Consider the following 21,975-nt stretch of genomic DNA (forward strand, 5'->3'; position numbering starts at 1 on the left):
ACAAGTTTGTTTCATCTAGACCTATATATATATATATATATATATATACATACTGTAATATATATAATGTAATAATATAAAATAAATATATGATATATATATATGAATCTGTTCCAATTCATAACAGGTTGCATATGTAATTCTAACATACATACGCTGTATATACATATGTACATATATTTAATTTATTGAAATTCAATACATGTACATATACACATTAGTGCATGGGTGTGCATAAATATGTACTGTCTGTAATATTTCATAGTACTGTGGTATATATAACCTCAGGAAATAGAATCAGCCCTGTGGTGCAGTGTAATTCAGACCATGCAGTGTGGTGCAATAGAATGACCACAATGGGACTGGTGGTGAAACTTGTAAAAACTAGTTCACTCACTTGAGTGAACCTGCACACTCCACAGGCATTGGTATCATTTATATTTACGTATTTTTACCTGATACTAATTTAGTTTTACTTGTTCGGTTATTACTCAATGTGTGGCCCACATGTTCTCTGTGAGAATTGTATAACAGTTTCAGTGTGTTTGCAATATGTACCAACACAAATGGAAAATAAAGTCACTTGAACTTGAGTTGAGAAAGAAGCACTTGTGTTACTGTGAAGAACTGACATTCAAAGCAGGTGTTCCAGATGTCAGTGATAGCTGAGTTATTTCTGCTTATCAGACGACCCACCATCGTATCATTTGTGTTTGACCAGTTATCAGTTGGAATTAGAAAAACACCAGCAAACAACACAGTGAGGATATGTGAGGTGCCTTTATTAGGATAAGAATATTTACAGCAAACTTAGCAGTCAGTTATTTGAATGATTGAGAACTGATATACAAAGAATTGGAAGAGATGACAAAGCGTGGATAGAAGATGGCAGTGGGGAGGTAGTGGTGAGCTAATCACTAATCCACTGGCACCGGCAGGTCCTGATAGTTGTTGCCCTCTAGAAGGTGGTGACTGACCTCAGGTCGTTCACCGTTGAGCTCAGCGTATTCTACTGAACCCTGCTGACACAGAGAGCAGAGCCATTAAACTCTGTCACAGCTGATTCATTTATGATTCTTCAAGACTGGCACACAACACAAAGCAGTTAACACTAAAGCACACACCAGTGCTGTTACTAAGTACTAGGACGATATTTAAACATAAATAAGTGAATAAATAAGATAAGAATAAGGCTTAAAATGTAACAAGAGCCTTATTTTCTGATTGGTGATCGATAGATAGATAGATAGATAGATAGATAGACAGATAGATAGATAGATAGATAGATAGATAGATAGATAGATAGATAGATAGATAGATAGATACTTTATTTATCCCCTAGGGGGAATTCATGTGTATTATTGGTAATATGTAACCAACACAATTGCCCCTGCATCAGTTGAAATCTGATTTTAAGTTGTGGTGTCATCCATCTACTAAGTTATAATCCACATTACTATATACACTGTTGCCCATAAAGTTGGAATAACTTTGTTTTCAGACACAATCCTCTGTTTATTCCTATTTAAATGCATCAGTAATCACTTTGGAAGAGATTGACTACTAAAGTTTTGAGATGATATACACTTTATCTGTCAAGAATAAATCACATTGTCACAATCATTTCATCAAAAGATGTAAAAAATATTTTATTCCAACTTTATGAGCAACAGTGTATATAGTGGTGCAATACCTAATGACACACTTGTGGAGAATGCTCTGTTTTCCTATAACACAAATTGCAAATTGTCTGAACATCCGTTTCTTGAGGAGCAGACAAACCATAATAAGGCTACTGTCAAACCCTCCTCCATAATCTGTCATCAAGGCTGGTGAAAGAATCAACCATGTTTAGATCATGATGTCACATCCTTAGCTTTTTTTTTTTTTTTTTTTTCAAACTCCTCTCTTTAGCTGCCTGGAACACCATGTAGGGACAAACAGTGCAGTTGGGAGGGGTGGTGATTAAGGCCTGCTGGGGGACAGTATGCTGACTGAGATGGGCTTGGAGGTAATTTGACTGGGCCACAGCGCTGATCTGACTGGGTGATAGGGAAGGAAGCCCTGGCCCAAATGCCTTTGTTCTTGTCCGGAAACTTTGACGGCAGTTTCCTTTTGCTCTGTATTATTGGAACACAGAAGTTGAGTGTGACCAGGAGACAACCAGTGCAGGGACATGAGGATAGTTTTAGTAATTCAGAATACAAAAAACATACATGACATTATTGTATAAAATTATAAAATTATGATTGTTATTGTCCTATTACTATAGGAAGTAAAAGTTTATGACTGTTTGATATCAACTTCAATCAACACAAAAAATCAGTCTGGTTAAAAGGCTTCTTACATTATGTACTTTTCCCTTTAAATATGACACAGAGGTCAAATTACAAATGAAAGTTGTTACTATGTAAAGTGTAAAGATTTAACTAGAGAATCAATTCCTGTAGCATTGATGCATTGATATGTAGCATTTTTCATGACTATAGGAATAAGAAAACACACTAATCTAAGTGTACTGGCCAAGTTGTAGTTGTAATGGTAGTGAACAGATGCTTTAAAACACTTCAACATTAGGCTTTAATGCATCACAGTATACTAATAAATGTACATGCCATTATAATGAGCTTTGAGAGATAATGAGATTCACAGTTTCTCAGTGTGCACTAAATTAAAAATTTTTGTGATTTCAATGGTGTTTGTCGTATATACAGGTGCTAAGTTATTAATACAATGGAACTGAATGAGCCTTCATGCACTGTAATACATTATACTGTATGACCTATAAATGTCATTATACGGAACTGAAGGTTTGAACTTTATACAGGTGCAGTCACAAACGAATGGGCCTCCATAGACCTAAATGCAATATATAACTCGTAATGATGCACTGTTTGTGCTATGTACAATGGCTGTCATATAAAATACAATAGATGTCATTTAATTATTCAAAGAGTTAGTCATGAGAAAAAGTCACAGCAACATCAACAAAAAAATTGAGCACATTTTGACATGAATTGTTTTGGTTGCATTAAACTGTATGAGAGGATGCAAATCAAAACCTTGTTGGGGGATCAAATTAAATATGCCAACTTATGATGAAAATGCAGAAAACTGTATATAATCATGCATATACAGTATATTTTACATATACTGTATATGCATGAGTTTTTTTTATATACAGTATATTTTACATATACTGTATATATATAGAGTGTATGAATGATATATGTACAGTAAACAGTTTTCAAGTTACAGCCAAGCCAAAACGGCACAGAAGTATAATGATAATAATAGTAAAGAGCAGGAAGAACATGAGTGTGATTATGCAGTTAATTACTCACATAGTCATGATGACCAGCAGCACCTGAAGGAAAAAGCATCACAAATTACATGTGTGTTGGCTGGGTTTGTACTACGATGACTCACTGGCTGACCTAAGAGTTATTCATTATATATTATATTCATTGGCCTGTGTTTCAGCCATAGACTACATGGCTTCAGACAATAAGTTCAGTCCCTGTCATTTATCATCAATATTCCCTCTCACTCTTGAACCCAGGATTCTTTTCTCACTGTTGAACAGGAAACTTTAGGACTCTGATGTACTGCTTGTTAGACATGTCCAGCGTCTGGCTGCTGTTCTAATAACAGGAAGTTCTTTGCTGCAGTAACAGGATATGGTCACTGTTCTGTAGCTGGCCTGGGTAAACTGTCTTTCCATTTGTAATACATGTTACATTTCCAACTCATCTTGGCAATGATATTTGATAAGATCAAGAAGTGTCTCTATACGATCAGGTTGCAGTGAAAGTATTTAAAGCTGCATTAACTAAACTTTTTGCAACTTGGGGGCAGTGCAGCGAGCTGAAAACACAGCAGTGATATATTATCATCTTATGGAGTTGACATGTTGGCAAACAGTTCCCTACTCATGCAACAGACACAGAGCGACATTGTTGCTGACCACCTAAAAAAATCGAATTTTCCCTCTCCTTTAAAGTTTGTTTTGGTTGCACCCTACAATTATGGAAAATACCTGACCAGTTGCTAAATGCTCCATTATGTGGACAGGTAGTGTACGGTAAGGTTATCAGTGGTAAACAGCTGCCTGATGTGGCTAGAAACAATGAGCTGAAAGATGCTAAGATGTTTGCAGAGCTAAAGGGAAGAGCAAAGTTGGGTGATAATTCACTTCAGGCTTTTTTTTTGTTTTCCCTGAGATCTGTCGAAACTGTTGAATCATGTAAACCAGGGCTCAAAAGATCACTATTTGCTGCAGCTTACCAATATATTACATAGTAACATCTTTTTTTATCTTTAAACCATGTTTGCATTTATCTTTTATCATTGTAGCACTTTTTTAAAATGGTATCCTAGGTTTCTTACCTGATTTTCTGCAATCTTGATATGACGTATTTATATGACTTTATGCCATTTTTCAAAATTGTTTTTAAATTCTATTTTAATGTCATCTCTATGTTGTATTATTAATGTGTTTCAATGCCTCTGTAAAGCACTTTTGCACAACTGCACAATTGCCTTGTGTCTGAATGGTGCTATATAAATGAACTGGCCTTGCCTTGTCATTACGAACAATCTCTTTTGAAATGTAGTTTACATGTAGTCTTTCAATCCATTGTTAATATAAAAATATTCACCGGTGCAGCTTTAATATTAAACTCACCATGTGGAGGGTTTTTGAGCTCGCTGTACACTGTGTCTGTGCCTTTTCTCAGTGGGACTGTTAACGTAAAAAGCAACACATTAGCCTGCTTGAACATCAAAAGGCAAAATTTAGTAGATACTGTCTGTTTTTGATGTGTCATGAAGAAAAACCTAAAAATAGGCGGTTTGTGTCACATTCTGTAACTATGATCGCTGGCCGGTTGGGACCTTGAGCACACGACGATAAAGAAGAGGGGGCCAGTACCAGCCTGGCAGTTAGTTCAACCCTTCCTGTTTATAAGATCTACAGTGGATTTGGAAATCCCAGCAGTTATCCCTACAGTTACAACAACGTGGAGATGTATTAATTATGGGTAATTAGGCCCCTCCCAGGAAGTGCTGGACTGTCTTATCAACTATATAGGAATGTGGACAACGCAGAGATAAATGGTTTTAGTGTGGTGGTTTGAAATAGAGGGAGAGAATAAGCAGAATGGTTGAAAAATAGAGGGAAAAAAAGTCATCATTGGGTTTGGAGCGTGTGAAACTGAATAGGCAGAAAAAAGATAGTCAACACATTTTGTTTGTGTGTCTGAGTGTAAATTGTTCACCTCTGACAGCATCTGCTGGCTGGGGATGCACCACCTCTGTGTACTCCACATCAGGCTCGCTGGACACCACACTGCTCACCTCGTCATTGGCTGCATCGAGTACATGATCAAAATTCCTTGTGAAACACACTAAACCCGCTGCATGACTTCATATTAAGTTCTTTGGAAATATAGGTCAGAGAAAAACAATCCCATCTCAGGGTCCACTTGCTTGCCTTTTCTGGAGCTTTCAACCATATGTGCTACAGATTGTTTTGTCAAACTCCAATTTTCATGATCAAGAATGAACCTTTACACTTAACTTTTAAAACAACATGGATGAGAAGTCCTAAAAGTGCTATGGATGATATAAATACAGTTGCTGAGCTTGTATGCCAACAGAGCAATCTCGATGACAAGCGAATAAACTATTCACTGTTGAGCAGGACATTTTAAAGTGCTGATAAGAGCTGTTTGTTGAACCTTAAGTTGGGATTGTTTTGTGAAAATACTGTTTTTCTTTTCTGTACTTTCTTTATCCAAAATTTTTAAAAGGTTTTAATTTTAGCTGTGCTTTAAGGTACTTTACCACTTTGGGAACTTCTTACACTTTAAGCTGGACTATGTTACTACTGAGAGAAGCCTAAAGATGTTCTTTAATTAAATTGTTTTATCTTATAATAATCATAAAACACTTTTTATCCCTCCCCTTCCCCTCTTCAAAATCATACATAAGGAGTGCTATATGACTCAGGATGATTTAACAAATGCATGCAATTACTGCAGGATGTATCATGAATTCCTGTTGATCACAATGACAAATGATCAAGTCACCATGACTTCATGTGATAAGTTCACACAAAAAGAAATAGCTTCATATTTTTATGAGAATAGACCCAGTGGTATTTAACATTTATACAACAACTTTATTTTATTTTTTTAAATTATTTTTGTAGCAAAGCAGAGAAGATACATTAAAACCAAAATCATCTCGCAGGTACCGATTTATAAATGTTAGCCATGTCAAATACACTTACAAGGGACTGTAAGACATTTTCAGTGAAACTGTATCACAAGCACTGCTCACCTGCTTCAGGTGGTCGCTCACTCCACACACTGACTGCAGCTCGGACCCCCCTCACTGTAAGACACAGAAAGACAGACATCAGGTCATAAGACCAAAGCAAGACTTGAATTAAGGTCTAAAAAAATCTGCACCGATACAGATCAGAATAAAGACATATATACCTCAAAGGAGCTATTTGTAAGTTTGGCTGTTGTTACACAGCTAGCATTAGCATTAACAGCTGTTTACTCACCAGTCTAGAAGAAACGTTGCAAGTTCAGCATCAAGCTTCATTCCTTTACTTGCCAAGAGTTGTCTCCACCGGTGGAAAGCAACTTCAATGTTAACTCTTGTTTTGCTTCTATTTCTATCACTTCTTTTCTTCTACAGAAATTAGCATGCTAACCAGCTAGCCCTGGTCCGGCCGGATTGTCTAACCACACTAAGTCCCCATAGAGTCCAGTCTGTCCTGAGGGAGTATGCTAGAGTCTGCATTATAACCTCATGCTTATAAATGCAATCATAGCTAAAGCTCTTGGCACGACTGGTAAACAGCTGTTAACACTAACGTTGGCTATGTAGCAACAGCATAACAAATAGCTCCTTTAATTTAAGTAATTAACAATAAAATAATGACAATTATAGAGCTACAGGTATTAATATCACTTTACATTTACATGTTTGGATAATTCTTTAAGAAATTGTTTCACTTTTTGGCAAATATACTTATTTGCATCCTTGCTGAGGATCAGATGAGAGGAACAATACCAGTCTTAAATCTGTCTGCTAAATATGAAGCTATACAACTAGCCACTGGTTAGCTTAGCCTAGCATACAGACTGGTACAGGGGAAAGCTAGCCTAGCTCTGTCTACCAACCAGCACCTCTAAATTGTGCCAAATACCATGTTATAACTTGTTTGTTAAATTAATACAGAAACTGAACTGAAAAAATGACAGACTTGCTACTTTTGGACAGAGTTAGGCTAACAGTTTTCCCCTTCTGGTCTTTATGCTAAGCTAAACTAAGCTAACAATTTCATGCTAAACAGTTTGACTCGAGAGTGGTATCAATATTCGCATCTAACTCTCAGCAAGAGAGTGAGTAAGCTTTTTTCCCAAAATCTTGAACTATTTTTACATGAACAAAGGTCAGATATCAAGACTATATTCTGTTGTAAAAGCAAAGGAAAGATGAGAGACACTTTTTGTGTGATATCTCTAGGCTTCCAGGCTTTGTTATAAAACCAGTAACAAAGGAACACATTTTCAAGTCTTCATTTGGTACACGCAGAAATCTTCCACTGCCTTGTGCACAATAGGTTGTTAATTCAGCAACGGCTACACAATAAGTTCTGGCAAAAACAACTTCCCAGTTGGTAATGTAATCTTACACACATCTCAACTAACGCTCATATGATTAATTTCCTCCACCTGCTGCATGCATTCAAACTTGTTTGGCCTGAAACAAAATAAGCTCCACCCTCCCCAACACCACCAGTTTTATCACTGACCCCCTCAGCCTGCTCTGTGCCAACAGAGGAAGTTTCTTGCAGACTCCATTGTTTCAGCTTTTCAAGCAAGTCTCTGTTGTGCATTCCTTTTTAAGGAAATGAATCAACTTCATATTATGTTGGTATTCTTGTCTTGAACCTGCAGTGAGGGTTGGTTGCACCATTCAAAACAAAATAGAACATTTAATGCATGATAATATCAAACACGTTCTTGGACTTAGCATGTTTTTGCATTAGAATAGTTTTTACTACATATGAATTTAGAATAGCATGCAGAAGCTGTAGCAAAATGAATGGTAGTGACACACTTCTAAATAAAACCAACATCTTTATTCTACAAGCGTCTCTTCCAGTCAGTCAAGGGATCAACCAAAAATATATACACACATTTCCTGTGATGGTGATAAAATGTATACAAATTAATCTGTCACCAAGCTTCTTTATACATGCACATTAGACAAATAGAGCAGTTGCAACAAAAAATGGCATGCAATCACAGACACAGGTGACAAAGACAGTAATGTTAATTGTAAAATCAAAGGCCATCTAGATTGCAGGAGGAGGGGAGAGGGAGCAGCGGGTCCTGGTTTATATCTCATCATAAAAGTGCCCCTCCTTTTCACTGAGAAAACTCATCACCAAATCCTTCAACACTGGGTTGTACACTGTTTTCTTTACATTTTTGTCTTCAAAGTCTTTTCTTAGAACTTCTTTTTCTTTGCTCTTGAAAGTTTTTTTTTAAATTATTGAATTCAAGTCCCTCCCACTGCAGGGCATCTCTAAACTGTGGCTGGGGTACTGTAGCTGCTCCTTTTGCTGATGTCAGTGGGAAGCGACGCCACGCTATCTCGTGTCCCATTGGTCACTCTCCCCTCCATGCCATCATAGAGTGGCGCTGCGCCTGGAAGAAGATGATAATGGGCGCTCTAAGCGGTTTGCAACAATTGACAATCAATGCCATGTACTATGATACTAAAGCATCTTGTACCTTGGAGAGTTTACTTTCTACAGCAACTGTATTCTAAAAAAAATCCATCCTACTGTTCCTACCGCTGCAATACATAGACACAAACACAATGTACATGCAAAAAAGTCAGAGACAAAGACAGTATGGTCACACATACACACACTGTGCATGCATGTAAACTTGAAGAGGATATCTACAGCATCGTGGACAGTTACATAAACAAAGAGAGCCCGGTCACCACCACATGACCTCTTCATGCATATTAGAACATAGATGATGGGATAGAGAACATATACTGTGGATACAATAGGAAACATGCAATGACTGTTGAGGCATGGGAAATGACTAATGGTTGTTAATATAATGACGAGGACAGTAGTACACTAGAGAAAAGTAAAACCAAGCTACCTGTTGCTGTTTTAAAAAACCTCTGTGTCATGGCACTGTTACAAGAGCCATCGATGGCTTTCTGAGAAATGGTGAAAATAAGGTCAGCTGGGACAGCAGTGGAGTCAAGTAATACGCTACTAAATGCCATAATGCAACCAACTGCTACTTTTCTTGGCGCAATACTACCACTCGTAGATTAATTAAATAGCATGGTGGGAACGTACCCCATGTGCACAACATACAAACAAAAAAGTGATTCAATCATCAATACACTGCTCCATAGTGCCACAAGTGGTTAAAAACTCAACATGGTACCTTTAAAGTTTGGGAATTTTTATGCTTTTTTGGTTTCCTTTCCTTTTGTTTTTTACTTTTATTCTGCCAAAAACGCTTTTTTTGTACTGTACAACAGACTTCTACCTTTGTGTGTACATACTGTATATTTAATGTACAGTTAGAGTAACTCTACTTTAACACCAAAATACAATCCTACACACTACTGTACAGCATATAACAATAACTACAACAATTAACTTAGCTCTACTAATGTGCAGTATATTACTGGGTGCTAGCACTGTAGCGCGATAAGAGATAACAGTCTTACTTTTATCTGCTATCTACTGAATCCCCTCTTGGGATTAAAGTGTTCTGTTGTAGCGGACTCTATGTATATAATTTACCATAATTAGTAGTTTGTTGTGCTGTATGTTCTCTGCATAAGGTTATTCTGCGTTCTCCCTGGTGTTTGGTCCGTCAATAGGGTGACACGGTCACTTTAAGAAAGAAGGCCGTTCCAGGTGAAGTACTCTACTTTTTTTCTGGTTTGGGGGCAATTCCATGTTTTTATGTCTTTTGATATGTTAATAAAAAGATGCACACATTCATGCAGCAAACGAAAGATATTATCCGTCACTATTTTCCTGCAATTTCTACACTGGTGTTCCCCTTTGTCTGCTGGAGGTGTCCAGAGACATCTCTTCAGGGAAATGGCAACCAACGCAATTTGTTTTAAGAGGAATTCTGGGAGTTTTCTGTCTCACCCTGGTTTGCCCAGACACAAGGACAATTCATCTTGTGGGAGATTAATGCGAATGACACAAATTACTACCGTGTTACTTTCTAATCTTAAGGAATAGTTTGACATTTTGGGAAATACGCTTATTTGCTTTCTAGCTGAATGTTACATGAGGAGATCAATATTACTCTCACAAAAATGAAGCTAGGTGTCAGGAGAGGGTTATTTTAGCTTAGCCTAGATTGGAAACAGGGGTGACCAGCTAGCCTGGGTCTGTCCAAAGGTAACAAAATTAACCTACCACCACCTGTTGTGACATGTTATGTGTCATTTGTTTAATCTGTACACAGGCTAAAGTATAAAATGTCTGTTTTACAGATTACAGAGGTGACTATTTTTGGCCGCGACCTGGAGTCTTTTCATCACTGTGAGGTTGCCAGGCAACTAGTTTTTGAATGAGATGTTTCAACAGCCTGTTCTCAAATTGTCAGTGTCATTAACAAACCACAAACTATGAGTCTTCTCCTATCTCAAGCAAGTTTCAAGTTTACAAAAGCTGATCTTAATATCATGCTAATATTCAAGTAGTTACTGCCTGGAAGGTGAGAATTCAGTCTAAAAACTTCTAAAAAAAGGTTGTAGTAATATGAAATCTCTGTGCTTTTTACAGTGCAAACATGCAAAATGATCAGGATGGTTCTTTAAAGGCCATAAATAACAGAGATATAACGCTATCATAGACCACCAGCCATCCAAGCCAGCTAATAAAAGTAGATCTACACTGTCACTAACTTCTGCAGTACTTCTGTCACATTCAGAGGAAGCAAGTAATCGAGCCAACTCACACTGACAATTCAGCGGCTCCTTCTCTTTTACCTACAATTAGAGAGGAGAGATGAGAGGAGCAGGAAGATGTAGGCAGAAGAAGGTTTTCATACATATTTAGACATAAGAGGCCTGAGTTGCTGGAGGACTATAGGTCTCTCTACCTCTCTTGGATTTGAAGTACAGCACACACACCACCGCCAGCACCGACACCACTAGTAGACAAACCCCCCCGATCACTGCTTTCTTCCACAACGCCAGGTGTACTGTAGAGGCAGAAACACAGAGACAAAGAAGAGAGGGAAAGTCAGCGACACAACAGAAACACAACGGGAAACAAGAAAAGAATAAAATGGGACATGATGACAGAGGTTGTTCAAAACAGAGAGGCAGAGAAGCAGACCTAAAAAAAGACTAAAAATATAGAAAAAAGAGGTCAAAATAGCATACAAGCAACAACTTTCTTTTTTGCTGCGTATTTGTTAGAAACCTGAATTTTTAACCTTGCTAGAGCAGTATGAACCCTTAACTTTTAATCCAGTGCCGTCATCCAGTCACCCAGTTTTTTATTTGTCCAACCTTTTGATTCATTTAATAATAATGATATTCTCATCAGCCTCAGATGTACTTTGTGTTTAATGCTAATTAGCAAATCTTAAATGCTAACACACTAAACTACGATGGTGAACATGCTACACATTATGCCTGTTAAGCAGGTTAGCATTTTCGTTGTGTGCATGTTAGCACGCTCAAGTTAGCATTTAGCTTACAGGAGCCTCACAGAGCCGTTAGTGTGGCTGTAGACTCTTGTTTATCTTATTATGCCTCCACGCCGCTGACAGCCAGAGCTGGAGGCATATTGTTGTGTAACCTCACAAAACACGGTTTTGTCCTTGTGAACGCAATATCTCTGTAATGCCTCTAAGGAACTTCTTCAGATTTGGTATAAATGTTCACTTGGACTCAAGGATGAACTGATTAGATTTTGGAGGCTGATGACTCTGGATAGGGATGTAACCTGAAAATAGTCTGAGTGGTGGAGGCATACAACCATGAGCCAGTAATTCTGGTTTTAATTTATATTTTAAATTATCAAAATATAAAATTCATGAATTTCCCCTAGGGGATAAATAAAGTATCAATCAATCAATCAATCAATCAATCAATCAATCAATCAATCAATCAATCAATCAATCAATCTATCTATCTATCTATCTATCTATCTATCTATTTCGCAAGTCCCTTGACTTTACCGAAATGCAACCCCAGATAACTTGAATTCTCCTTGTCCTTATTGTAATCTTTAAATTTTTAAGGACAAACAGTGCAGTGCCAACTTTGTTCAGACTGGTTGTAAAGCAAAATCTAGAAGCAGCACAGTGCATATAAACTCAATAGAAGATGGCAGACGGACTGAGGCAAAGATGTGTCCATATGAGTTGAAAATATTTTAGCTTCTATCCCAAGGCTGTAGGGCTGTGTTTTGTGAAAAGACACAAAGGCTGCGGTCAAAAAGTATTTTTTGCTTAGGAAAGTTCCTCACTGAGTGAAGTGACCTGGAAATATCTAAGCAGCAGCCATGATAAAGAATGAGAAGGAAAGGAGCTTCAGTGCTTCCTATCTTATCTCCTTTTGCAAAGGAAACACTGTACTTTCCTTTATGAAAGGCAAGGAAAAAATGCCGTCCCACAATTCCTTGAAGCACCGATATTTAAAATGATATAGAATTGTAGTTTTACAATGGCAGACAAACATAAATGACACGATCCAAAACTTATGGAAATCCATAGACATGGATTTCTTTGCTTTCAAATCCACTTAGCAGTCATCATGAAGAACAAGCATATCATCTTTATCATCATCATAACAATCTATACATAAATGTCATTTCACTGCACTAAAAATACATTTTCTCTACTTCACAAATGTATAAAAAAGTCAAAACTCTTTATAGCCTACTTATGTCTGAATATAATTCAGTCTGGTTCCTACTCGCTTATTTTTATTGAATTATTATTATAACAGCTCAACTTCCTCTACTTGAATATTTATTTCATGTTGTCTTATTTCAACATTTCAGTTTCTTTTTGTTTTGTGTTTGTGGTTACAAAAGGAGTATTTATCGTGCATGTGTTATAAATAAAGTTGGTTAAAAAAAAAGAAAAGAAAAAGCTTAGGGTAATGCAGTCAGGTAGTCTCTGCACTGCCTAAGTCCTTCTCAATTCTCCTTCACATCCTTCCTTGACTTCATGATGTTTTCCATCAAGGTAAATGAGAAATGGTTAATAAAGGATATTACTTGACCTTTTTGATCGTAGCCAAAGAAAAAGGAGAAAAGTTTTGAGATCACACTGATAAACACAGCTTGTGCTTGTTGTTAGCTAAATGTAGCTAAGATCTGGGCAGCTGATGTACTGGCTGCGCAGGGAAAAGTCTTTTGCATACTTGAGGTCAGGATCAATCACAGAACAACGGGTCTGGAGCAGGCGGGGTTTCTACTGAGCATAAATACTCATCAGTCTTACCCTCTATGGCGATCTTCTCACTGACGACGAGGTTGTTGGCGGGGTTGATGGCTTCGCAGTAGTATTTGCCACTGTGCTCTTTGGACAAATTGGGGACCCGGAAGTTTGTGTTATTCTGTTGAGAGGTGTTGGTGAACAGCGGTGCTTTGGTGCCAACGCGGTACAACTTAAAGGTGACTGGTGGGGTGCCTTTAGTACCACAAATCAGATAGAGATCCTCTCCCTCAGAGACTTTTGATGGGTTGGGGATGATGGTCAGAGTCAGGTCGCTCAAAGGCTCTAAGAGGAAAACACGGAGGAGAGATAAGATCACTCCACACTGTTTTTTATGGTGTCCTTAAAACATAACCTAATCAGACACCCTCACCACATTTATGATTTCTGTAGAATTTCGGGAAAGTGTTTTGGATGAATTAAATTACACAATAAAATATTGTGTATAAAGGTCAGGAATGAACTTGGATTTTAATGAATTCAACTTTTAAGCCAAAATGGGGGAGAGGTTTGTTCAGGTGATCAGAAAAAAGTCAATTTGATCATTAACAGCTCTATAACAACTAAAAACCAGACCTTAAGATGAGATTTTCTTTTTTAGGTGTCTGTAGTGGCTCACACCCTTTTATAAAGCTGATATGGCTCTGCCATGGCTCATCAAGACTTTTTACATGTGGTAATCTATTGATTGATGAGGATTTATTGAACCATATAAAACATTTAAACATATTTGTCTGAATATTTACCTACAACCGCAGCGTTGAGTCTTCCACTGAGCTCGCCTTTCTTGTGATTATTCTCAGCCTCACACATGAACTTGTTTAACTCCTCTGGCTTGACGATGGTGACTTTGAAGAGAGCTTTCTGATTGGGATCCTTGACAGTGGTTATGTTCAGCACTTCGTAACCCTTTATCAAGGTGTAGTTGATCGGCAAGCTGCCAGTTTCTGAGTGACAGTGGATGTGGATGGGTTGTCCTAGGATCGCTTTGCCATACACTGAGATCTTTGGAATGGACACAGAAACTAAAGAGAAGAAACAGAAAGAGAAAACACATTGAGCCCCTGTGGACAAATCATATCACTCAAAAACAAAAGCTCTGTTCAGACATGGAGGATACGACCTTGCTAAACTCATGCTTTTGTTGAGGTATATTTTAAGTATATTTTACAGTATGCCCACGCACTACTTTATTCAGATACCATTACAGATAGAAAAGAAAAGAGACACAATGCTTACACAATACTTGGAGAACAGTGGTGAGTTGAAAAGTATAGTGATGTAAAGGAAAAATATTGTTTTCTGTTTACCGCTTTACAATTTTAAAAAGGGGAAGGTTTAAAAATAAAAGGTTATACGGTGATAATAATGTCATATAATAGAACTATTAAGTTAAATGGTTAGAATATAAATATGACATTACATCAAGCGAAGACCTTATCTTCAAACCAACAATATTCCATCTCTATAGACAGACACTTTGCAGCCTGTGCATACAACTGAGTATCACAATTATACAAGCACTTCTCTACATTCTTACTGGAATTAACTGGAAAAAGGACAAAACTCAGATAATTAAACAAAAATGACCAACAATAAATAAAAAGAATGGGGGTCCATGATCAGCACTGTCAAGCTGTATTAAAGTTCCCATATTTTACACTTATCTGGTGTTTTGATTTCCATAAGAAGATATTTGTAGTTTTAAGCACCAAAAACCATCTCAGTGTAATTTTACATCTCCTCTCTCAGGCTTCTCTCCCGAGCTCCAGCAACAACAGGTCTGTTTTTTGAGTGATCATTTACAAATACAGCAGATTTCAGGTAAACACTCAGAAACCAAATCCTGCAAGGTTGGATGGTGGGTCCAGGTGGGCGGGGCTTGGGGCATAGCTGAGATAAGTGACTGTTTTGTTGTGACATCACAAAGTTACAGAAGTCCTGACGGCTGGTTTTAAGGCTCAGTTTCTGAATACAGGCTGTGTGCATTTCTCTGTGGACTGAGTGCTTTGATACTTTTACATTATTAATATAGAACCTAGACCCGCTTTATAATAAAAACAGGCATCATCTACCTTTATATAGTATGGGATCCTTAAGCTACATAAATCAAACTGGCTGCCACTTCCTACCAACTAGTACAGTAAGTTACAACATTGAGTTTGTTGTTGTTCTCACCGGTCTGACCGTCATTCTGTGAGCAGTGCACTTCATGTAGTCTCCACCCTCTGCCCTAGGTTCAACTTCTCTGCTTGGTAATTCTCAATACAAAATATAATAAATCCACTCAGCCTCTCTGTTTGTAAGTATAAATAATAATAATACTAAAAATATATAACCAGTTTCTCTGTTTATGGATAATAATAATGATAATAATAAATAATAATAAAATATAACCAGTCCAGTCTGCCAGAAGAAGCTCTGAAGTTAAAGTAGAAGTTACAGCTCAAGGATCCACTGTGAGCATTTAACATTTATCCAGACCCAGCATGCACCTATCTGTCATGCACACACATAGTGTGTGTGTTTGATTTGGGTCATAATTGCCACGTGGTCACCAGTGTCCCCATCCTTAATTTTCTTGCATTGCTGTGCATTTTCTGTATTGTTAATAAACTGCTAGGCCTGGAGCTCTGTCAACAGCTTCTTCTCTGCTGCAGTGCTCATACTCATTCGTGCTCAGTCTCACATGTTTACTCTGTAGAAATGTGACTTTGTACAAGTACAACAAAGTACAATGCTTGAGATAAAAATACACAAGTAAGAGTAAAATTATAGATTTTTAAAAATCTATGAACTCAAAACTCAAAAAACTTAAAAGTACACAAAAAAATGATTTTGTTATAGTAACCTTTGCCAACAGTTGCCTACTTACACATCCAGTTTGTGCGGAGCAACATAAGCTTTCAACGTAGCTGCTTTATTTTGGGATTTAATTACCATTTAGTCACATGTTATTTTTAATCTTCTTGGATATTTCGTCATACATCCATGGGATTAATAAAAACGGAAAAAAAGAGACGGTCTTAACAATGATGTGGTTGCAAGACGTTTTTTTTCTGTTTTATAGACTGATCTGACATGAGAAGAGTCTCAGAAATCTCAGCAATTTATGACCATCTCTTTTGCATGTTTCATGGTTTATTGATTTTATTAGTGATTTTATTCATTCTGTGCATAAGAGATGATAATTTAATGCTAACCCTTAAAATTGCTCACTATTACGTGAACAAGACATAGATTTGTTCCTTCTTGTGTATATTTCTTACTCTGGGAAAAATATTTCTCTGCTTAAAAGATCAATCCTGCTCTGGTACCTGCGTGCTGAATGTGGAGCAGGCAAGCTTATTTTAGCATTAGCATTAGCATTAGCCTAATCCTCTTTAAAACTGTGATTTGTCATTTTTTATGGAATAAAAAATGAGATATAATTATGAATAAATCTTAGTGGTTCTTGTAACTCACTTAGTTTTTTAAAAAAACTTTGGAGAGTACCAAGCCAGCTGTTACGAGACTTTATGCTAAACTAATCTAGCCACGCCCTGGTTCTAGTTTAATATTTAGCCGGCACACATGAGAATGGCATCAAGCTTCTCATCAATCTTTTAGCAACATGGCATATTTCCCAAAATGTTGAAGCCTTTATGTTAATCTGCCCAAGAAAGATTGCCATTGTGACTTTTATGTGAAGACACAGGTGTATTCAGACATGAGGCCGACATGTAAAATGTATGACATAGTTATGTAATGAGGTACCTAGTAAGTCCGCTCTTAATCTGTGTATTAACATTTACATCTGAAAGAGGGCTCACCTTTAGGGCGTACAGTCAGGGTGTCACTGTGTTTCACGATGCCCTTGGCTCGAGCTACACAGGTATAGTTGAAATCATTCAGCAGAGCCCTGCCAGAAAATACTCCAGGGCCGATGGGGCTCAGTGGGCTGTTGGGCGGCTCAAGAGTGTAAGTCAGCTCTTCCCTATTAAGTCTTTCAGAGGCATAGCTTCCACTTTTGCAGGTTAGTTTCATATTTTCCCTTTGAAAGATTTCAGCAGGAGAGATGGTGAGAGTAGGTGCTGAGAATAGCTCTGTGGATAGATTTAAAAAAACAAAAAACAAAAAAAAAACATAAAGACGACAAGTCATCATCTGCACCAATATCACTTAATAGTGTAAATGCTGATTGAAGATTGTCATAATAATAAATTCAAATTGAATAAATAATATTTGTTAATGAAATAACTCAAATGGAATGTATGTGTGTGTGTGTGTGTGTGGAGCAATCAAGAGGACTATGTGGCTAGTTAGCTTCATTATGTTAATCAGCTCATACTCTGTACTGTATACTGCTGCAGCACCACAGTACACACTCTTGAAGCAGGAGCTAAAGCATTTAACTGGCAAGCCAGTGCTTGAAAACAAGTCAGCTAGCTTTGTATGAAATGAGCCACTGAGAGATAAATATGTGAATTATATTAAAAAAAGAAAAGCAAAAGCTTTTTCTTTTTTTTTTTTAAGCAACTGAATTCTTTTTACACTTAATTTTCATTATTGAACCAACAATATTAGGCTATTTATAGGAGTTATGTTTTTGACTTTTACTATATTTTGCTCCATAGATGTGGTCTCCCTATAAGAATAGAGTTAACGCCTAAAATCGTCAACATTTTTAAGATGAAAACCATAAACATTCCACAAACAAGTGAACACGCAGGCCATCTTTCCTCTGTTCACTCACCAGTCACTGAAATTGTCTTTGTGATGACTTTGAATACTTTTTTAATCTCTTGTCTGCACTCAAATTCTCCGGGGTCCTTTGCCAGTGCGACCACGCTGTGGTTGACTTTGGTTTCGCCACTGCTAAGAAGCTTGGTCCCATGGCTCAGATAGAGGTGGACTTCTTCAGAGCTGTCCAGACGGTTTCTGGTGGTGCACAAGATGTTGAGATGGTCTCCTTCATAGATATTGGACTGAGGGAAAATCTCTAAAACTGGTGTGGTGAAAAGCTCTAAGGAGACAAAATCAGTGAAGGAAAAGCCCTGAGATTGGTCCAATTCTTTGAAAAGTAGAAATAGTAGTAGTATTATTATTTTAAAACACTACTTGCCTTTGACTGAAACATCGACATGGTTGCTTTCTTTAGACTTGAAGGAGTCTGGCATTATGATCACAGCATAGGCACAATGAATTTTTTGGATGCCAACTTTGCTGAAGGTAAACTTGGCTTCAAACTGGTTGGAGCTGCCCTCACCCTCCCGGATTTCTTTGGAGTCCTGGTAGAACCGGAAGAAAATGGAGCCTGTCTCGCCGGGCGCTGTACACGTGGCGATTACCTCCTCCTCTTCATTGACCACCTCCTTGTTAAATCGGAGAACTGGTTTTGACAGGCCTGGAAACCCAATATTTAAGACGTGCTCAAATTTATTCTGATACAGCTGGAAAAAAACTAAGTTGGCAGAAGATGGCACTGAAACAATTATCACGTTAAAGAAGTTCTCCATCTTGCTGTTGCACCCAACGTCATTCCAGTCATATAAAATTTAAAATAATTTCTGGATCATGCAGATGTGAGATTTAGAATCATGACTGTATGCTATTAATTACAGTAATTTCGCTAAAAACCCCCAGATCTTATCAAAAATGTGTAACGCATTTTAAAGACTGTTCTAGTACTTTTGAAATAAAAATTACTTCCAATTGTAGCCTATTAACCTCATCCTCATTCAAAGTCACCTGAACATCTCAAATCATGCAGCTAATACCATGTCCATTAAAAAAAACCAACTAACCTTCTACTGTGAGTTTTTTAGGCTCGCTGGTCATCTCCTTGCCCATGATGTTGATCTTGCACTTATATTTCCCAGTGCTGGAGACTCTGGCATCGGGCAGCAGGTACAGCAGATCCTCCGATGTGCTGGTGTTCTTGGTGTAGACCTTGTTGCTGCCCTTGTATATAGTGTACTCACGCCTCAGCGCCTCTTCCCCCGAGCTGCTGACCATGGCCTTACATCTCAAAGTCACGTTGGTGCCCCGAGTCACATCAGGACTGGGCTCAATGGACAGGGTGGTGTTTCTTATCGTGAATGCTAGGGAGTGAATCAAAAAAAAAGATTAGACTTAGATACAAGACTAGGTCAAAGAATTTGCTCTCTGCCTAGTGTCAGCCACTTTCAACTTAAGCAAGTTTTTCCACTGTTTATTTTGTATTTGCTGAAACTTTCACTGTGGATCTGGAGTCCTTTTCTTGACATCTCTATGGAGTCTATTTCTATGTTCATCTGGATCCCCTGTGAAGTCAGACATTTGAAACATCTGCCTTATACATACATGTATAAGGTGATTACTATAATTCTGAATAAATCAAGAGTCCAGATGTTAATATTCACAAGGACTGAACTTCTGCAGAATTTCTGAGGCATATTTGAAACGACCAACACTGGAATTTCAACAGTTGCCATAAAATTGAATGTAAGCTTAGCACTCAGGAAGCTAATGCATTGCAATGGAGTGTCATCATACTGTTGTCAGCATCCTCTCTGCACGTGACACTCATACAAGAAACAATGCTTGTATTGTTCTTTCATTTCTGGATCCTCATGAGTCACTCATTTTCTTCTCCTGAATAAACATTTTCAGTCTAATCATGGTTATTAATCATTTTCTTTCAGGATGTTTTTTTTAATTCTCAGCCTCATTGTCTCTGGAATGAATACAGCGCTTTGATAATCACCTGAACTGAGCCCAAAATGAGACTCACAAGCACTAAGAGGTGAAATCTAATGAATGATTCACAGGAAATATTTGTTCATGAATAAAAGTGACTGTCCAAGACTAAAGAACCAACATTTGTCTTTTAGGATAACCTTTGCTTTTCTGCAAGAAGTCTGGTCCTCAGTATCACGTGCATCCAGAGAGTAAGGCACATTTAAGTGACATTTAAGTGCCATCAGTTTAGTTTTCCGCAGTGTAACCAGAGGACAGAAAGCATCTGCACACGTACGTCAAGCCTCCCCGACACATCACCCATATGGTCGAGTACGAGAGACAACAGGCTGCTGTTGTGACTCAGAGTGGGTTGTTGTGAGGAAGTAAACAAACCTGGAGAAAGGCAGGGAAAGCACTTTGTTAGACAAACGGGCCACACAGGGGACCTGGCAGGCTGGTGATGAGAGAAATCAGGCGTGCAGGGCAGAGATTTGCTACAGGCTCTTGATACAATGTGTGGGTCATGGTGGGTACATGTTGAGTTAAGTACAATTTTGATTTCCTTTTTTACTTGAGTATTTACATTTTATGCTACTTTTTATTTTTACTCCACAAAATTTCTGATAGCTATGATTACTATTCAAATAAAGGTTTTACATTAAAAAACTTATTTATGAAATGCAGTCTATTATTACAGATTAAAACAGTTGTTCCCAAACTGTGTGTATCCACCAAAGAGGCATTTCCCATCTATACTACTTTACTTAGATGGTTACAACAGTTAAAGGTCCAAAGAGGTAATATGAGCCCATATCTCATTAAATAAACACAGGTTAAAGAAACAATCAGGACCCCTGAGGGACAAAGATGATCGATGAGATAGGAAAGAAAAAGCCATAAAAAGAAGGTTTTAGGCTCCAGCCTGCACCTGATAAGTTGGCCCCAACTCACACTCTTCATTACAGCTGATCCGGACTGACTCATGCCTTCCATCACCAACAGGGAGGCGTGTGACACTTCCTGCCACAACTTTTCCACTGTATCAGACACCAGTGGTGAGAAAGTTCTGATAACAAACAGGACTGTGTCAATTTACTGACCATATATCTCTGTCTTTTAGTGGCCGACAGACAGCGAATTGAAAAATCTCCAAACTCAAAGCCCAAGAACTTTGCTCATATGAAAAGTAAAATAATGATGCTCCGTAAACACTGGCTCTCCTGCATCCAATGACAGTCCCGTGGAAGATATTCAATCAACTGTCACTACGCAAATCTAAGTTCATTGTAGAGATGAATGTATTACTGATATATGTACACTGCAGAAAACATTCTACTTACATTGCTGTGCATCCACCACGATCCCTGGATGGAAGTCTTGGAACAAGATAAGAAAGCACCAGGTTAGAGACAAATCTACTCATCTCCCAAAATGAAGAAATCCACAGAGTTCCTGCAGAAGAAGGTAAAAGGTCAGAAGTCTTACAGCGCGACAGGAGCAAGGAAGTGAGCAGTAGTAGGAGGCCCATCCTGTCTGAGGAACACTGGGGCTCCTGATGCTGCTGGCTGTCCTAGAGGTGAACTGACTTGTGACTAATCTGGATGAAGCAGATGGATGGATGTGTTGGGCGGGGACAGACACTGAGGTGGTGCTCTACCTCAGCCACTCAGTGGTCAGCCAGCGGTGGTTATCACCCCGAGCAGCCGTCGGCTTGGCTTAA

At 38.0% G+C, this 21,975-nt stretch overlaps 1 protein-coding gene across 9 annotated transcripts; it reads right to left on the reverse strand.

Moving 5' to 3' along the window:
* Positions 1 to 761: 761 nt before the first annotated feature.
* Positions 762 to 21,873, reverse strand: pecam1b (platelet and endothelial cell adhesion molecule 1b). Of its 9 annotated transcripts, none has more exons than XM_056372025.1 (14): positions 21,741 to 21,873; positions 21,596 to 21,631; positions 19,340 to 19,636; positions 18,658 to 18,939; positions 18,289 to 18,558; positions 17,366 to 17,638; positions 14,300 to 14,578; positions 13,560 to 13,838; positions 11,199 to 11,300; positions 6,346 to 6,399; positions 5,280 to 5,369; positions 4,688 to 4,744; positions 3,345 to 3,367; positions 762 to 1,019 (listed from the first exon to the last, which is right to left on the reverse strand). In XM_056372025.1, exons 1-14 carry the CDS (start codon positions 21,781 to 21,783, stop codon positions 918 to 920), a joined length of 2,187 nt encoding a protein of 728 aa, XP_056228000.1. In that variant the 5' UTR covers positions 21,784 to 21,873; the 3' UTR covers positions 762 to 917. The 9 variants fall into 9 exon arrangements, 7 of the variants coding, with proteins under 7 accessions (XP_056228000.1, XP_056227998.1, XP_056228002.1 ...); XM_056372023.1 differs by having other exon boundaries at positions 762 to 1,022; XM_056372027.1 differs by lacking the exon at positions 4,688 to 4,744.
* Between the last annotated feature and the right edge of the window lie 102 nt (positions 21,874 to 21,975).

This window comes from Seriola aureovittata, chromosome 3, assembly GCF_021018895.1.
Source record: "Seriola aureovittata isolate HTS-2021-v1 ecotype China chromosome 3, ASM2101889v1, whole genome shotgun sequence".
NCBI lineage: Eukaryota > Metazoa > Chordata > Actinopteri > Carangiformes > Carangidae > Seriola > Seriola aureovittata.

What these genes read in the sequence shown, in the direction of transcription:
- pecam1b (XM_056372023.1), bottom strand. Translation starts at nt 21,783, where the DNA reads ATGGGCCTCCTACTACTGCTCACTTCCTTGCTCCTGTCGCGCT. An exon ending in ACTCAACGCTGCGGTTGTAG is followed by an intron (nt 13,839 to 14,299) that starts GTAAATATTCAG and finishes TTTTCCTCTTAG; the next exon opens with AGCCTTTGAGCGACCTGACT. An exon ending in GCTCAAAAACCCTCCACATG is followed by an intron (nt 3,368 to 4,687) that starts GTGAGTTTAATA and finishes TTTTTCCTTCAG; the next exon opens with GTGCTGCTGGTCATCATGAC.